The following is a 16,232-nucleotide window of genomic DNA, read 5'->3' on the forward strand; positions in this document are numbered from 1 at the left end:
GCCCAGGGATGTGCCAGGCTCCTCAAGGGGCTGTGCTGTGGCAAGCCTGGCATGCAGCGTGCTCACCAGGAGCTGCGAGGATGGTTGCTCACTGACATCCCAGGATGTGCCAATGCTGCTTCACCAGGCATGGAGATGGAGAGCCCACATCAGCCTGGAGTGCCAAGTGGAGGTGCCAGGGATATGCCAAGTTCCAGTGCCAGGGGATGAGTCACGGTGCCAGGGATAAACCAAGCAATGGTGCCAGGGTGAGCCAAGTGCCGATGTCAGGGCACAAGCAGTGGTTTGGTCCATGCCCAGGTGTCAGTGACCAGCACCAGGGATGTGGGCACAGCAGAGCAAGCAGGAGGTGGCACAGGGATGGGCTGAGGGGGCAGTGGCCAGAGCTGGGGGGTGTGGAGGGAGGTGACAGCAGCAGTGGCAGTGCCAAGGTGCGGCCATGCCAGTGGCATAGGCGCAAGCAAGCCCTTGTGATGGGGGAGTGCCCAGCAATGCCAGCCACGATGTGGGCAGCAGAGGGAAGGGGCAGAGGGGTGCTGAGCACAGGGCATGGTGGGGGCTGTGTTGGCACATGCTGCTGGGCATGGGTGCCAATGGAGTGGGTTTGGAGGGAGAAGGTGCCAGGTAGGTGGGAGGGTGAAGGTGAACAAGTGGGTGAAGGAGATGGGCATGTGGGCTGGGTGAAGGTGCCAGGTAGGTGGGAGGGTGAAGGTGGAAGGTGTGCAGGAGGGATGAGGATGCTGGGCACATGGGATGGGGGATGCTGGGAGGTGCCCAGGTGGGGTGAAGCAGCTGGGCACACGAGGTGGGCACACACGGGGGCTTAAGGTGGAGTGATGCAGGAGGGTGGAGATGCTGTGGCAGGATGAAAGTGCCCAGCAGGCAGGGGTGGGGGGTGAAGGAACTGGGCACATGGGAGGGTGAAGGTGCCCAGTGCACAGAGGGGGTGCCTGGTGGGGGTCCTGCCGGGGTGAATCTGGGGGTGCCTGGTGGCAAAAGAGTGCCAGGCTGGGCTGTGCCCATGGGTCAGGGTGATGGCAGGGGCAGGGCCTGGCTGGCGGTGCCCTGCTCCAGGACACAAAGCATTGGCACAGAGAGGGGGCCAAGGGTGCCCACTGGGGCAGGATGGCACCTGGCAGAGCGGGCAGTAGCTCGGGCGGGCGCGATGGCTGCGGGCACCGCTTGGGTGCCTCTTGGCTCACCCCGATCTGGGGCACGAGGCCTGGGGTGCTCTGGGGTGTGGGCCATGGGCTGGGGCTGGACACTCCAGCTCCAGGCCCCTCTTGCCATCCCTCGGTGCCCACCATGGCTGGGGGCAGCGGGTTGGCAGCTGGGGAGGGCGAGAGGCCCCGAACCCCCCAGGGTCCAGTGGGACGGAGCCATGTGGGCACATGCCCAGCAAGAGCTCGAGGAGAAGGTATGGCACCCTGGCACCTCAGGAAGCATCCCGGGGGGTCCTGCTGTGCCAGCACAGGGCAGGAACCAACCCAAGAATGTCCTGCTGTGCCAGCACAGGGCAGAAACCATCCTAGGAGGTCCTGCTGTGCCAGCACAGGGCAGAAACCATCCTAGGAGGTCCTGCTGTGCCAGCACAGGGCAGGGTCCAACCCAAGGAGGTCCTGCTGTGCCAGCACAGGGCAGGAAGCATCCCAGGGGGTCCTGCTGTGCCAGCACAGGGCAGAGTCCAACCCAAGGAGGTCCTGGTATGCCAGCACAGGACAAGATCCATGCCAAAGAGGTCCTGGTGTGCCAGCACAGGACAAGATCCATGCCAGGGAGGTCCTGGTGTGCCAGCACAGGGCAGGAACCAACCCAAGGAGGCCCTGGTGTGCCAGCACAGGGCAGGAACCAACCCAAGGAGGCCCTGATGTGCCAGCACAGGGCAGGAACCAACCCAAGGAGGCCCTGGTGTGCCAGCACAGGGCAGGAACCAACCCAAGGAGGCCCTGATGTGCCAGCACAGGGCAGGAGCCACCCCAGGGAGGTGCTGGAGCTTGGGAGGGTCCTGCCTCCCCGGCCCCAGGCTGGACCTTCTCCCTGGCTGAAGGTTGTCACGGTTGGGAGATGTGAGGGTCAGGAGGAGCCTCCTTCTCCTCCCCTCTAGCACCAGAAGAGTTAATGCCTTCAGGGGGGACTTGGCTTTTGGGGACACTGGGCACCAAGCCACCTCCTCCTGAGCTGGACCAGCCCCGGCCAGCCCCCAGGCAGGGGCAGCACGCTGGGGGCAGGGCGATGCCACCTCCCCCAGCACCAAGGCTGGCTGGGGCCGCTCCGAGCTGCTGGGCAGCCGCAAGGGCCTCCAGGATGGTGCCACCACCGGTGTGCAGGCTGCCCACTGGCATGGCCCCTCTGCTGGCACCCTCCTGCTCCCACCAGCTGCTCTGGGAGGTGCCAATGGCCACGGTGGGAGCAGAGGTGGGATGAGGACCGGGTGCCATCACGGGACGGGGGGTGGGGGTGTCGGAAGCTCCAGCTCCCTGTTGGGGGGGTGGGGTGGAAGACCTTGGAGTGTCCCAAAAATGCCAAGTTTGGTGGTTTGGGTCCCCAACTGTCCCCAACCCTGAGTGGCTGAAGGACCTTTGGGGGGATCTGTGGGTTGGGTTTTTGTTTTCTTTCTAAAGGTTTGGAACATTCCTGGAGTCAGTGGCTAAAAAGGGCCCATCAAGCATGGGAGGGGGTGGCCCCTGGCCACCATCTCAGCAGGCCCAGAGACTGGTGGACTCAAAGCCTACAGGGCCAGGGTGGCTCTAGGTGTAGATCTAGAGATGGTTCCTCTCTCTCTTGCCAAAGATAGAGACTAAAAAGATGCAAAAGAGGGGGAGGGGGGGAGGGGCACACCATGATGACACATGACACAACAGCATGGGGACTCTGGAGCTCAGGGTCCTCATCTCCTGTTGGTCATCACCTGCTCCCTACAGCATGGGGACCCTGGAGCTCAGGGTCCTCATCTCCTGCTGGTCATCACCTGCTCCCTACAGCATGGGGACCCTGGAGCTCGGGGTCCTCATCTCCTGCTGGTCATCACCTGCTCCCTACAGCATGGGGACCCTGGAGCTCGGGGTCCTCATCTCCTGTTGGTCATCACCTGCTCCCTACAGCATGGGGACCCTGGAGCTCGGGGTCCTCATCTCCTGCTGGTCATCACCTGCTCCCTACAGCATGGGGACCCTGGAGCTCGGGGTCCTCATCTCCTGTTGGTCATCACCTGCTCCCTACAGCATGGGTCCCTGGAGCTCAGGGTCCTCATCTCCTGTTGGTCATCACCTGCTCCCTACATCAAAGCAGGGGTGGTCAAAGATGTCCCCACCGATGTCCCCACTTTGGAAACGAACCCCCCAGCCCAAAAGGAAAGACAAGACCTCCACCCCCTCCCATCAGCCTCTCCCTGAGTGCTGGCAGCTGGAGTTCCACCAGCTCCACCATGCTGCTTCTGGCCATGCAGGTTCCAGTCTCCCCCAGGGATCCCAGGGCCCAGAGCCCAGGGATGGCACTTCTCAGGTGGCAATCGTTCTTCAGGCTGGTGGGGCAAGGATGGCAGGTGAGCAGCTCTGCGCATCTACCACAGGCATCCACCCAGCTCTGGGTGTCATCACAGGTGTCCCTCAGCTCTGGGCACCACCATGGGCATCCACCAAGCCACCACCATGCTGGCATGACTCTTCCATGAAGACCTCCAGAACTCTTTCCCTTCAAGCACCAGCACAACCACCTGTCTGGGTTGGCCACCTGCACAGTGCCAGGCCACCACGGTGGCCCCAATGTCTCCTGCCTGCTCTTGCCAATGCTGAGTGCCAGTGCTGGTGCCAGCCCTGCCTGCCTCCAGCAGCAGCTCCTGCACTGATGAGCTCCCTCCACCCGGCCAGCCTGGAGCAGCTTGGGGTGCCCGTGCCATGGCTCACCTCAACCTGCCCAGGAGGTGGTCTCCAGCCAGCCTGGAGCAGCTTGGGGTGCCCGTGCCATGGCTCACCTCAACCTGCCCAGGAGGTGGTCTCCAGCCAGCCTGGAGCAGCTTGGGGTGCCCATGCCATGGCTCACCTCAACCTGCCCAGGAGGTGGTCTCCAGCCAGCCTGGAGCAGCTTGGGGTGCCCGTGCCATGGCTCACCTCAACCTGCCCAGGAGGTGGCCTGCAGCCGGCTGCCTTCCCCGCTGGGAGCAGCCTTGTTGTGCACGGCGTGGGCCACCCCCACCTGCCTGAGACGCAGCCACCAGACCTCCCTGCCACTCTCTGACCAACACCTCCCTGCCTGCCCGCACCTGAACGACATAGCCAACACTTGGGTCTCCACCAGAAGCCCACTCCTCGTCCCCTGGGGCTCAGCTCCTGGCTACCCCCAACCCCCCTGGCCCAAGCGTGGCTCTTGGAGGCCGTGGCCAGCACACGGGGGGGGAGGGGGAGGGGACGACGATCAGCCGAAGCGCTGGGAGGTGGCACTCTCTGAGGAGCAGCAGCAGAAGGGGTCTCGTTTCATGCAACATTCCTTGTTCTGGGGGGGGAGTTGGGGGAGGGCTCCTCGTTGGGGGGAGGGTGTCTGCATTGGGGTGGGGTGGGCAGGAGCCCCCGGGGGGCTCCTCACCCTTCAGTGCAGTGCTCAGAGTAGAAAGAGAATCCAAGTGTGGGCTTTATTGGTCTGCTAGAAACCCCCCACCCCGTGGTGCTGCCCGTGGTGGTGACGCCGGGGCACGGTCAGCTGTCTACCAGCTGCTTGAGCGCCCTCTCAATGTTCATCCGGTGCCCGACCCTGGTCACCCCCAACTCCACGAAGTCCTCCTTGGTGAGGGCAGGCAGGTGGGTGCCCTCTATCTCGTGATCCTCAAACTTGTCACGGTGCTCCACCAGGTTGATGCTCTCCAGCCAGTCCCCGACGTCGTACTTGTTCCACAGGTGGAGGGGTTTCTGCATGAAGGGCCGCGGAGGGTGCAGGGCGTGCAGCGCCGGCGAAGGCTGCGGCTGCTGCGGCCCCGGCGGCCCCGGCGGCGGCCCCGGAGAAGGGGACGGGGACGGGGAGCGGCTGCGGGCGCTCACGCTCCTGACCACGAAGCGGACCTCCTTGGGTTCGTGAGGGATGGAGAGGCTGGAGGATTTGAGGATGGTGGGAGGGGTGAGGCCGTAGGGTCGGACGGTGCTGAGGGGCTCTGCCCGCTCCAAAGGCGGCTTGACGGGGCTGGGGGTGCGGCGGGTGACCGGGTAGCGGCTGCCGGGCCGGACCGTGTAGGTGGTGGCGGAGCTGCGCTGGGAGATGGTGCTGAGCTCTCCTAAACTACTGAAAAGTCTGCGGAGAAGCCGAGGGGAGAGAAGAAGAGCAGAGGGCAGAGGGGTGAGGAGCGGGGGCCACCAGCGGGAACGCGCGACACACACGGGGGGAGGGGAGCCTGCGGGAAGGGGGGGCGGGCAGGGGGGCTGGGGCGGCAACGAAAGGCTCGGAGGACTTCAGCCAAGGCTTCCCTGCCAGGGTTTGGTCCGGAGGAGGTGGAAGAGGCTTGAGCAAGGAGCTGCTCCGCTTCCCTGGTCTAGCAGGCAGGGGTCTGAAGCTCACCCCAAGCCACCAGGCAAGAAGGCTTGCTGAGGATCCTGCATCTTGTCCACACAGAACTACCACACTGCCCCAGGTGCTCACCAAGGAGGTAAGCCCAGCACTCCCCCACCACTCATCAGGGACCTTCTCAACCCCCCTCACTACCACCAGTGTCCTCTTAGGTCTCACCAAGGAGTCAAGCCCAGCATCCCCCACTCATCAGGGACCTTCTCAACACCCCCTCAGTACCATCAACATGCTCTTAGGTCTCACCCAGGAGATAAGCACAGCACCCCCTACTCATCAGGGACCTTCTCATCTTCTTTCACTACCACCAGTGTCCTCTCAAGTCTCATCAAGGAGTCAAGCCCAGCAGCCTCACCACTCATCAGGGACCTTCTCATCTTCCCTTGCTACCATCAACACGCTTTCGGGTCCCATCAGAGCCCAGAAGCAAACCAAGTGCTCCTGAGAACACTGGCCAGTGGGGCAGAGACTCTTCCCAGAGAAGAAGGAACCTTCTGCCATGTCCCCAGAGAGTGGTGTGGGGACAAGAGGTCCATCACACCAGCCAAGGGTGGAGCAGCAGGGTCTCATCAACACCTGATGTGGGCCCTTGCTCCATGACCTGTCCACCTCCCACCAACCTCACCTCACTCTGCATCCTGGTGGGCACAGGCCACGGAGCTGGGCAGGGGCAGCCCTTCCAAAGCTCTGAGTGGGAACCTGGGGACACCAGGGGCTGTCCTACTGCCCGCACCTCCAGCCTTCAGGCCTCCTCTACCATTAACTCCTGTCCTGCTCTTGAGTCCTACAACCCCATGGAGGTTCCAGGATGGGACCAAGTGGCTGTAAAGGGTGGAAAAGGACCTCAGGGGCTCTTGGTCAACAGTGGCTGGAGATAAGCCAGGGGTGTGCCCAGGTGGCCAAGAAATCCACCAGCAGCCTGGCCTGGATCAGCAATGGTGTGGCCAGCAGGAGCAGGGCAGGGATTGTCCCCCTGCACTGGGCACTGCTGAGGCCACACCTGGAATCCTGGGCTCAGTTTTGGGTCCCTCACTCCCAGAAGGACATGGAAGGGCAGGAGCAGGTCCAGAGAAGGGCAACAGAGCTGTGGAAGGGTCTGGAGAAGGAGGAGAAGGGTCTGAAGAACTTGAGAGGAGTAGCTGAGGCAGCTGGGGTGGTTGAGCCTGGAGAGAAGGAGGCAGAGGGGAGACCTTGTGGTCCCTGCAAGGAGGCTGCAGCCAGGTGGGGTTGGACTCTTCTCCCAAGGAATAAGGGACAGGACAAGAGGAACTGGCCTCAGGTTGGCCTAGGGGAGGTTGAGGTTGGCCATAAGGAACAATTTCTGCCTCTTGAGGCTTGTCCAAGCCTGGCCCAGGCTGCCCAGGGCAGGGCTGGAGTCCTCATCCCTGGAGGGGTTCCAGAGCCCTGGAGATGGGGTACTGAAGGCCATGGGTTGGTGGTGCCCTGGCAGTGCTGGGTCAATGGTACCCCAGCACCTTGGTGTCCATGCCACCCACCAAGCTCTACTCCCCCACCTCAGGTCCTTCCTGGCACAGGTGGAGGCTCTGAGAACCTCCTGCTGGCAAGAGATTCCGAGTGACTCACGTACACCTGCTGGCCCCCACCACACAAGAGCTCCACTCCTGAGAGGCCAACAAGCACCAAGGGGTTCTGAGATGGCTCCAAGCTGAGGTGAGCAGGGAGCTGAAGGTCTGCTGATGGTCTGTGGGCTCAGCTCCTCTCCTCCCTCTGTGCCCCTGCTGCCTTGGCACAGGGAGCAGGAGGCCAGTGGAGGAGCGTGACAATGACTCACGGCTGGGAAGCTCTGATGGCGCAGAAGAGCTGAACGACCTTGAGGACAACACAAACTGCAGCAGCTCCTGCCTGGAGGACTGCCCAAGGACCTCCACCCCATCCTGGAGATGGTGATGGAGGGAAAGAGAAGAGCCATGAAGCCCTGGGGCTCCTGACAGAGCCCGGGAAGGGGGGGCTAGGGGCCACCGGCGCCACGTGGCCAGGGGAGGTCAGAAGGGGCGCTGCAAGACCTGAGATGAGAGCTTCTCACAGCCTCACTGCAGGTGTCCAAGGCACCAAGGAGACACAACCACTATGCTTTGATGCTCCAAGTGCAGGCCTGGACCCCCAGGTCCAAGGAAGGTCACTGTAAACAGGAACAGCTGCAGACAGAGCAGGTGCAGTGCCAGCAGTGTCCAACCTAACCAAAACCATCTGCAATCTGCCCAAAACCATCTGCAACCTGCCCAACCCCATCTCCAACCTAACCAAAACCATCTCCAACCTGCCCAAAACCATCTCCAACCTGCCCAAAACCAGCTGCAACCTGCCCAAAACCATCTCCAACCTGCCCAAAATCATCTCCAACCTGCCCAAAACCAACTGCAACCTGCCCAAAATCATCTCCAACCTGCCCAAAACCATCTCCAACCTGCCCAAAACCAAATGCAACCTGCCCAAAACCAAATGCAACCTGCCCAACACCATCTCCAACCTGCCCAACACCATCTCCAACCTGCCCAACAGCCATGTCCATCCTGCCCAACCCCATCTCCAACCTGCCCATGCTGGGACAGAGGGGCGAACCAGGGCCAAGGTCAGTGAAAGCAGCAGAGAGGCCTAGGCTGAAGGTGCTGATCCCTGCAGCAGTGCCATGTGAGCACTGCAAGCAGTGGGTGCCTGCTGGCTGTGCAGCAGTGCAGGCCTTGGCAATGGTGGAGATGCAGCTCTGCCAGAGACTCCGGCTGAGCTGAAGCCTCCTCAGCTCTCAGCAGCATTTCTTCTTCTTTTGGTGATGGCAGGGCTGGAAGGTGGCTTTGAGGGACACCTGCTGGAACCACACATCAGATAGCAGCTGCATGGCCAAGCTCCCATGGCTGGGTCTCCTCCATGTCCTTGCAACAAGAAGCTGCTGATGCCACAGCAGAACGTCCTGGGCACAGCTGCTCAGCAGATGTCACCTGGAGAGCAGCTCTGGGCGACGTGCTGTTGGCTCTGGACACCTTCAGCAGCCAACCACATGTCAGCTGTGGACATCTGATGTCTTCAGCTTCCCACATGTCACCAGGCCACTTACTCACTCACCACAGCTTCATCCTGCCAGGAAAACTCTTTTGGAGGTCATCATTCACTGCTGGCACCTTGGCACAGTGTCCCTTCTGAGGACTTCATGCAAGGAGACCAGGTCTGCTCTTCTTGGGTCATGGCTCTTCTTCCCTGCTGCCACACTGTGCTTGAGGCACACAAGCTGATGGAGACGTTCTCCAGCCAAGCTGTGGCCAAGCCCTGCTATGGGTTAAAGCTGCTGCTCTCCAGGACCTCAGCTCTGTCAGGTTCCCTGGGCATTGCCCACTTCTCCTCTCCTTGAGGCAACACCAAGTCCATGGAGCTCACTAAGGAACAGGAGAGGCCTTCTATCATGTGGTGGTGCTCCAGCTGCATCTTCCTGGCCCTTCAGCCCATGGTGCAATGGTTTCCCTGTAGGTTGGGATGTTCCCAAGTTCAAGCTTGTCCTTTTAGCATGGAGAAGGCTCCAGGGAGACCTTCTGGTGGCCTTTCAGTGCTTAAAGGGGCTGAGAAGAAAGCTGGGGACAGAGTTTTGAGCAGGGTCTGTGTGCCAGGAGCAGGGGTGATGGTTTGGGACTCAGAGAAGAAGATTTAGAAGACAGAAGGGAGAAGTTCTTCACACTGAGGGTGGTGAGAGCCTGGCCCAGGCTGCCCAGAGAGCTGGGAGCTGCCCCATGCCTGGCACCATCCCAGGTGATGTTGTCTGGGGCTGTGAGCAGCCTGCTCTGGTTGGGGATGTCCCTGCTGACTGCAGGGTTGAACTGGATGAGCTGGGAAGTTTCCTTCAACCCAACCCATCCTGTGGTTCTCTGAACATGTGGAAGCCAGGGTCTGGCAGCTCTCCAGCCCTGCCCTACCCAGCTGGGTTCTGGCTCTCCTAGCACCACCACCAGCAGCTCCTCCTTTCCTGGATCCCTTCTTCAGCACAACCAGACAGAAAACCCCAACCCAGGTCCTTTGGGAAGCAGAAGACAAGGCCTGACTGGCATCAGCAAAGAGCCACAGGAAGTCTCCTAGGGTGCAGCCTCACAGGCACAGGACACCCAGGCTGCTGAGAATGGAAGGGCTGACCCAAGCAGGGTTAGTAGGCCAGCTAATGAAGCCTTCTGGGAGCACTTTGCTGGAAGTGTGGAAGAGCAGATCCCTTGGGTGAGTCACTCAGGGCTGAGGAACCTTCCTTTGAACTCCACATCTCAGCCCAGGTACCTTCAGGGGCAGCAGAGTGATGACAGAGTCAGCCACAGAGGTGGCTCTAAGGAGAAACATTTAGGTTCCTGCTCATCAAGTCCTTCATGACCCTGCTCTTGACTTCCAGGTGTTTTCACACCACCCTTCCAAAGCATCTCCATGGCTTTCCATCAGACCTTAGTGAAGGACCCTCCTCCTGCCATGAATGACCTGCACTGTCCCATGAGTGGGACATGAGGCTGCTCTCCGAGGCTCCCCCTCACAGCTGTGATCCTGGCCAGGATGTGCTTCAGGGCCAGCCTTGGAGACCAACCCTCTGCTTGGCAAGGCAGGGGGACACTTGGAGGCTTCCTGCCCTGGGTGGTGACACAAGACCTCTACAGTTACCTTCTCCAGAAGCCTTTTGTCTCCAGAATTCTCTCATCAGACCCTGGGGCTTGGAGTAGGTGACCATGAAAGGTCATTGAGCCAGCAAGGAGCCCTCATGGCCGACAAGGACAAGGGTCTGCTGTGGGGGCATGGGGAAGAGTGTGGTCAGCAGGACAAGGGAGGTTCTCCTGCCCCTCTGCTCTGCCCTGCTGAGGCCCCAGCTCTCCAGCTGTGGCCAGTGCTGGGCTCCCCAGGTCAGAGAGACTGGGAGCTGCTGGAGAGAGTCCAGGGGAGGCTGGGAAGATGCTGAGGGGCCTGGAGCAGCTCTGTGAAGAGCAAAGGCTGAGAGCCCTGGGGCTGAGAGCCTGCAGAAGAGCAGCCCCAGAGGCATCAATGCTCAGCAGGAGCTGAAGGAGCAGTGGGGGGCAAGAGGATGAGAGCAGACTCTTGTCAGTGGTGCCCAGGGACAGGGCAAGGGACACCGAGTGGAACCCAGGAGATTTCATCAGGACCTGTGTGGGGCAAGAGGCTGGGGCCAGATGTGCTGCAGGATGAGGCTCTGCCCTCAGCTGCCCACCTCCATCAGCACTGACCTCTCTCTGCTCTCCTGCCTGTCACCCACTGAGCTTGGAACACTTCAGGTTTTCTGCCCATGGATCATGGTGGGTTGCCTCCAACTACTAAGTCCATGAGGTGAAATGGGATCCCACCACCCTGTCTGCTGCCAACCTGCTTCCACCAGGAAAACTGAGAAGCTGCCTCTTGCTCTTCACTTTTCCTCTGGAGAGCTTCCAAACACACACACCCCCGCCCTGTCCACTGTGCCCCTGGGCAATCTGCTGTGGGTGCCCCTGCTGGAGCAGGGGGGTTGGACTGGATGAGCTCCAGAGGTCCGTTCCCACCCCAGCACGCTGGGATTTGAGGTATTTTTGTCTCTGTCAGGTCCAGACTGAAGTCTTCTCACACTGAAAGAACTTCTCCATATCAGCAAGCCTCCTCCTGCACCTCCAACACCCAGCTCCTGAGCCACAGCCTGGACAAGGACCCCTCACCCTGCCCAGAGAGCTGGGAGCTGTCCCATGCCTGGCACCATCCCAGGTGAGGTGGTTTGGGGCTGTGAGCAGCCTGCTCTGGTTGGGGATGTCCCTGCTGCCTGCAGGGGGTTGGACTGGAGGAGCTTTGGAGGTCCCTTCCCACCCACCCAGGCTGTCCCTCACCTCTCCCTGTCTCAGTGCCAGCTGTCATGAACCCCACTCAAGGATGCAGTGCCAGGAGACCTCCCAGAGGATCTTTCACCCCAAAGCTGGTTCCATGGTTCTACAATGCTCTGGAACCCCCTTGGCCAGGAGAACATTGCCCCCAAGGCACAAGCACAGCGCTGAGAACCCTGCCCAGGGCTGGTTCGGGTGGCGCCACCCATGGCCAAGCCTGGGCACTGCACTGGCAGCATGGCTGAAGACCTCATCTCTGCAGCTTTGCCAAGCAGAGGGAAGGGCACAGTGCAGGTCCTTCACCTCCCCCCCCTCTTCCTGAGGCCACCTGAGAAGATGAATGACAAGAACCCCACAGCTGCAGCAGCTGCAGGAGGTCGGTTTGGGCTCTGAGCAGCCTGTTGGGGATGTCCCTGCTGACTGCAGTGGGGAGGGGTAGGGTGTACCAGATGACCTTTGAAGGTCCCTTCCCACCCAAACCATTCCACAATTCCAAGAGCTGACCTCCTTCTCCCTGCAAGAGCAGGGAAGAAGCAGCAGCCCCAGAACCAGCACAGCTCCACCATCTTCTTTGGCACTGGGCTGACCAAGAGGGCAAAGCCAGCTCCTCCACATGCTGACCCACGGTGTGGCTCAGGCCACTGCTGGCACATCCCACCAGAGACCCTCGTGTGACAGGGCAGCTTCTTAACTCAACCCCGGTGCCACAGCACTGCAGGGTCACACTGAGGCCTGCAGGACAGTGGCCAGAAGCTCCATCAGCACAGGAGCCTCACAGGCAGGAGGACAGCACCCCAGCACCCCTGTAGACAGGGACTTCTAGACCCTGCAGCAACAAATGAAGCCACCTGAGCCATGAGCTCCTGCGTGCCACAGCATGGGCTGGTGCTTCCTGACCTGCTGCTGGGCCAAGCTGCTGCAGCTGCACTGCACAGGGGCAGATCTAGCTGATGGGGGTGGGGGTGGGGTGGGCAGTCTGCACATCAGAAGAGCCTTGACCCAGCACAAGCAGGCCCAGGCAGCACGGGGCGGCAGCCTGCAGGGCCACCTCCAGGTGGGCTGGAGCAGCAGAGAAGGTGGGGGCCTACGGGGACAGGCAGCACACACAAAGAGCAGCTGTGCCACATGGCATGGTCTGGTGGGGACAGGACAATGGAGGCTGTGGAGAGCCAAGGCAAGCAGACACGGATGGAACACAGCGCACGCGGGCCGGGCTGCGGGACCCAAGCGACACCAGAGCCCTTCCTGCGCCCCCCTGCCTGCCTTCGGGCCACCAAAGAGACACACAGGGCTAGGGGTGGGGCTGGGGGGAGGGGCTCGTGATGGGTTACACCCCTCCTGAGAGCAGGGGGGGAGGGGAGGGGTTGTGAGAACCCTGCTAAGCCTGGAGGGGATTCTCCCCCTGGGAAACTGAGTCAGCCTGTTCCACTCCCCCTCCCTGTCCAGCAATGCTGTAAACAGGAAGAGACTGCAGCCATTGGCTCTCTTTTGGAATAGAATAGAAGAGAATTAACCAGGTTGGAAGAGATCTTTGAGTCCAACCTATCACCCAACACCATCTGATCAACTAAACCATGGCCCCAAGTGCCTCATCCAGGCTCTCCCTAAACACCTCCAGTGATGGTGACTCCATCACCACCTGGAACAGCATCTGTTATAGCAAGGTGTGGCCATAGCTGTCTCCAGGCAGGCCCAGGAGGTGCCTCCACGTGAGGAAGCTGCAGGGTGGGAGCACAGAGGTGGCTTCTGCCAGTCCCTGCATCTAGGCTGGCGACAGGGCAGGGACACTGGGGCTGTCCCCAGCACCAGAGAGGAGCTGCTGGGTGAGGTCACCCATGGACAGCTGCTGGAAGCCTTGCAAGCCCTCATCCTCTCCCTGCCCAGACCTCTGCTGGCCAGGGAACCCAGCAGGCCACTGGTGATGAATCACAGAATCAATAAGGTTGGAAAAGACCTCAAGGATCATCAAGTCCAACCTGTCACCCTGCCTTGCTCCTGCCTTGCCTGGATGAGAGGACTGCTGCTGCCTTCCTGCTTCTCTGCCATGTTTTCAGGCCTGGTCCTCCTCCCTGCTGCATCTCCAAAGGACTGCTGGGTTTGTATATGCTCCCCATCCATCCTTGTTCCTTGCCCTTGTGAACCCTTCCTGTTAGTGTTTTATACATATAAAGAACTTTTTACCTCTCTACTTCCAAACTGGCTCCAAATTACAGATTTACCTCATCCCCTGTTTCTTTATCCCCCTTTCTTTCCTTTTTTCCCTTCCCTCTCTCTCCCTTTTGCCTCCTCTCTCTCCCTGTTCTTTCCCCCTTCCCTATTTCTCTCCATCAGGAAAGAGGAAGGGAGGAAGCAGGGGAGGGACTCTCACTCTTGCCCCCCTCCCCCTTCCAATCTGAGCTCTTGAATCCCAGTTAAGGCTCAAACCACCCCAGGGCTGAAGCTCCTCTCAGCAGGAGAAAGCTGCACTGGGGTCATGTGAATAGTTTTCTGGAGTTGGGTCCAACCACTTCAAGTAGAGGAAGAGAAGCCCTTCCAGAAAGCTGTGGTCACCACCATGACCACCACTCCACCTCATCCTTCAGAGAGCTGAAGGTCTAAGCAAGGCTTGGGATCACTCAGGAAACCTGGACTCTTAAAGGCCTTCTCCAAGCCAAGAGATCCCCTGAAACCAGTGCTCCTGCTCCTCTTCATGGTCCCTCTTGGAACAAAGCAAGCTGCTTCGCTACACCTAAATGCCTCCCTGGTGGAAAAGGAGCCAAGAACTTCCTTGAGCTGGCCTGGGGAAGCTGGTGGGGAAGGACAAGATGAAGAACCTCAACTGGTCCCTGAAGCTGCTGCCCTGAGGCTTTGGGCTCCTCTGCAGCTTGAGGTGAACCCAAAGGCTGAGTTCTGAAGTGAGGATGAGTCACCTATGGAACATCCACTGCCTCAGATCCTCCTCCTTCTTCTGGACCAGCCTTGCACACTCAGGTGAGACCAAATCACACTTGTCTATGTTCTCCCAAACTGAGTCTAAGACATTGCCTAGGGTTGTCCAGCCTAGAGAAGAGGAGTCTGAGGGGAGACCTTCTGGCTCTCTATAGCCCCCTAAAAGGAACTTGGAACCAGGTGGGGGTTGGTCTCTTCTCCCAGGAAACAAGGGACAGGACAAGAGGAACTGGCCTGAGGTCACCCCAAGGGAGGTTGAGGTTGGCCATGAGGAAAAATTTCTGCCCCTGGAGGGTTGTCCAGGGCAGTGTTGGAGTTCCCATCCCTGGAGAGGTTTCCAGGCTGTGGAGCTGGGGTGCTGAGGGCCACAGTTCGGAGGTGATCAAGAGCTACAGGGTAGGGGGCAAGAGGCCAGGGCTAGACTCTGCTCAGTGGTGCCCAGGGAGAGGCCAAGGGCCAAGGGGCACAAACTGGAACCCAAGAGGTTCCATCAGGAGCAGCTTGTTTGGTGGGGACAGCAACCCCAGCCCCACATCTCCAGCTGTGTGCTGCCATCAGGGGCTTGTCTCCAGAGCTGCTGTACAGAAGGCCCATGGCCTCCTGGGGGCTGTGAAGGAGAGTGTGGCCAGCAGGGCAAGGGAGGTTCTCCTCCCACTCTTCCCTGCCCTGCTGAGGCCACCTAGGGAGCCCTGGGGCCAGTGCTGGGCTCCCCAGGTCAGAGAGACTGGGAGCTGCTGGAGAGAGTCCAGGGGAGGCTGGGAAGATGCTGAGGGGCCTGGAGCAGCTCTGTGAGGAGCAAAGGCTGAGAGCCCTGGGGCTGAGAGCCTGCAGAAGAGCAGCCCCAGAGGCATCAATGCTCAGCAGGAGCTGAAGGAGCTGTGGGGGTCAAGAGGCTGGGGCCAGGCTCTACTCAGTGGTGCCCAGGGACAGCACAAGGGCCAAGGGACAGCAAGGGGAAGCCAGGAGGTTCCCTCAGGAGCAACTTGTTTGGTGTGAGGGTGCTGGAGGCCTGGAGCAGGCTGCCCTGAGAGGTTGTGGAGTCTCCTTCTGTGCATCCTTCCAACCCCCCCTGGCCATTGTGCCCCTGGGCAAGCTGCTGTGGGTGCCCCTGGTGGAGCAGGGGGTTTGGACTGGCTGAGTTCCAGAGGTCCCTTCCCACCCCAGGATGCTGAGACCTGGGGACTCTGTGAAAGGTTGGAACAAGTAAGACCTCTGAGGTCCTTCCAACCCTGATGTTCTACAACTCAGTGATTCCACCATCAAAGGTGCTCAGTCAAGCAGGCACCTGGGGAAGCCAACATGGGTCACAAATCCAGGCTTTTGGACCAAGATGGAAGCCATTCCCAATTCCAGTCCCAATCATGACCCTACTCCCAGCCCAAACTCCAGCCCTAGCTCCACCTCTGCCTTCTCCCCGAAGCAAAAGAGAGCGATGCCACCCGGGACGGACCCTGGGCAGAGGCAACCTGACCGTGGGGCTGAAGCTCATGGGGCAGCACCAGGACACCAAGCATGGGTGAAACCACACCCAGATCTCTCACACCAGCTGATGGTGCTGGCTGGAGCTAGCACTGCCACTGAGATGCTGGCTCAGCACCGCAGGGACCATCTGGCTCCCATTCACCGCCACCATCCACCATCCTTGGGCACCTTCCCACCAACTGGAAGCTGCTGGACAGCATCCCAACGACCCAGGGGCAGAAGATGGACCAAGTAGCCAAACCTACCCTGTCCTGTGGCAGGCAGCAACAAGCTGAGGTGGTGCCCGTGGTGCCAGCATGAGGGGCATCTCCTCAAAGATGGTGACACCAGCAGGAGGACTGAATGCATGGACATGGGCATGGGGATGACATGAGGAGCCTCCCACCACTGACCACACAAACCAGGGGAGAGAGCTGGGGATGAGCTTCTGAGCAGGGCCTGCTGGGGTGG

The 16,232-nt window shown here is 60.4% G+C and overlaps 1 protein-coding gene across 2 annotated transcripts in view; it reads right to left on the minus strand.

Annotated features, from left to right (window-relative positions):
* Nucleotides 1–4,605: 4,605 nt before the first annotated feature.
* SHANK3 (SH3 and multiple ankyrin repeat domains 3) overlaps nt 4,606–16,232 on the minus strand; it is a 253,022-nt gene continuing 241,395 nt past the window's right edge. For both annotated transcript variants that reach the window (XM_068168106.1, XM_068168105.1), the window contains one exon: nt 4,606–5,274. In XM_068168106.1, coding sequence (XP_068024207.1) covers nt 4,689–5,274 — 586 coding nt within the window. In that variant the 3' untranslated portion in view covers nt 4,606–4,688. The remainder of the gene's footprint in view (nt 5,275–16,232) is intronic.

This window comes from Melanerpes formicivorus, unplaced genomic scaffold (genome assembly GCF_026170545.1).
Source record: "Melanerpes formicivorus ecotype bairdi unplaced genomic scaffold, bMelFor1.0.p_v2 SCAF_132, whole genome shotgun sequence".
Classification (NCBI taxonomy): Eukaryota; Metazoa; Chordata; class Aves; order Piciformes; family Picidae; genus Melanerpes; species Melanerpes formicivorus.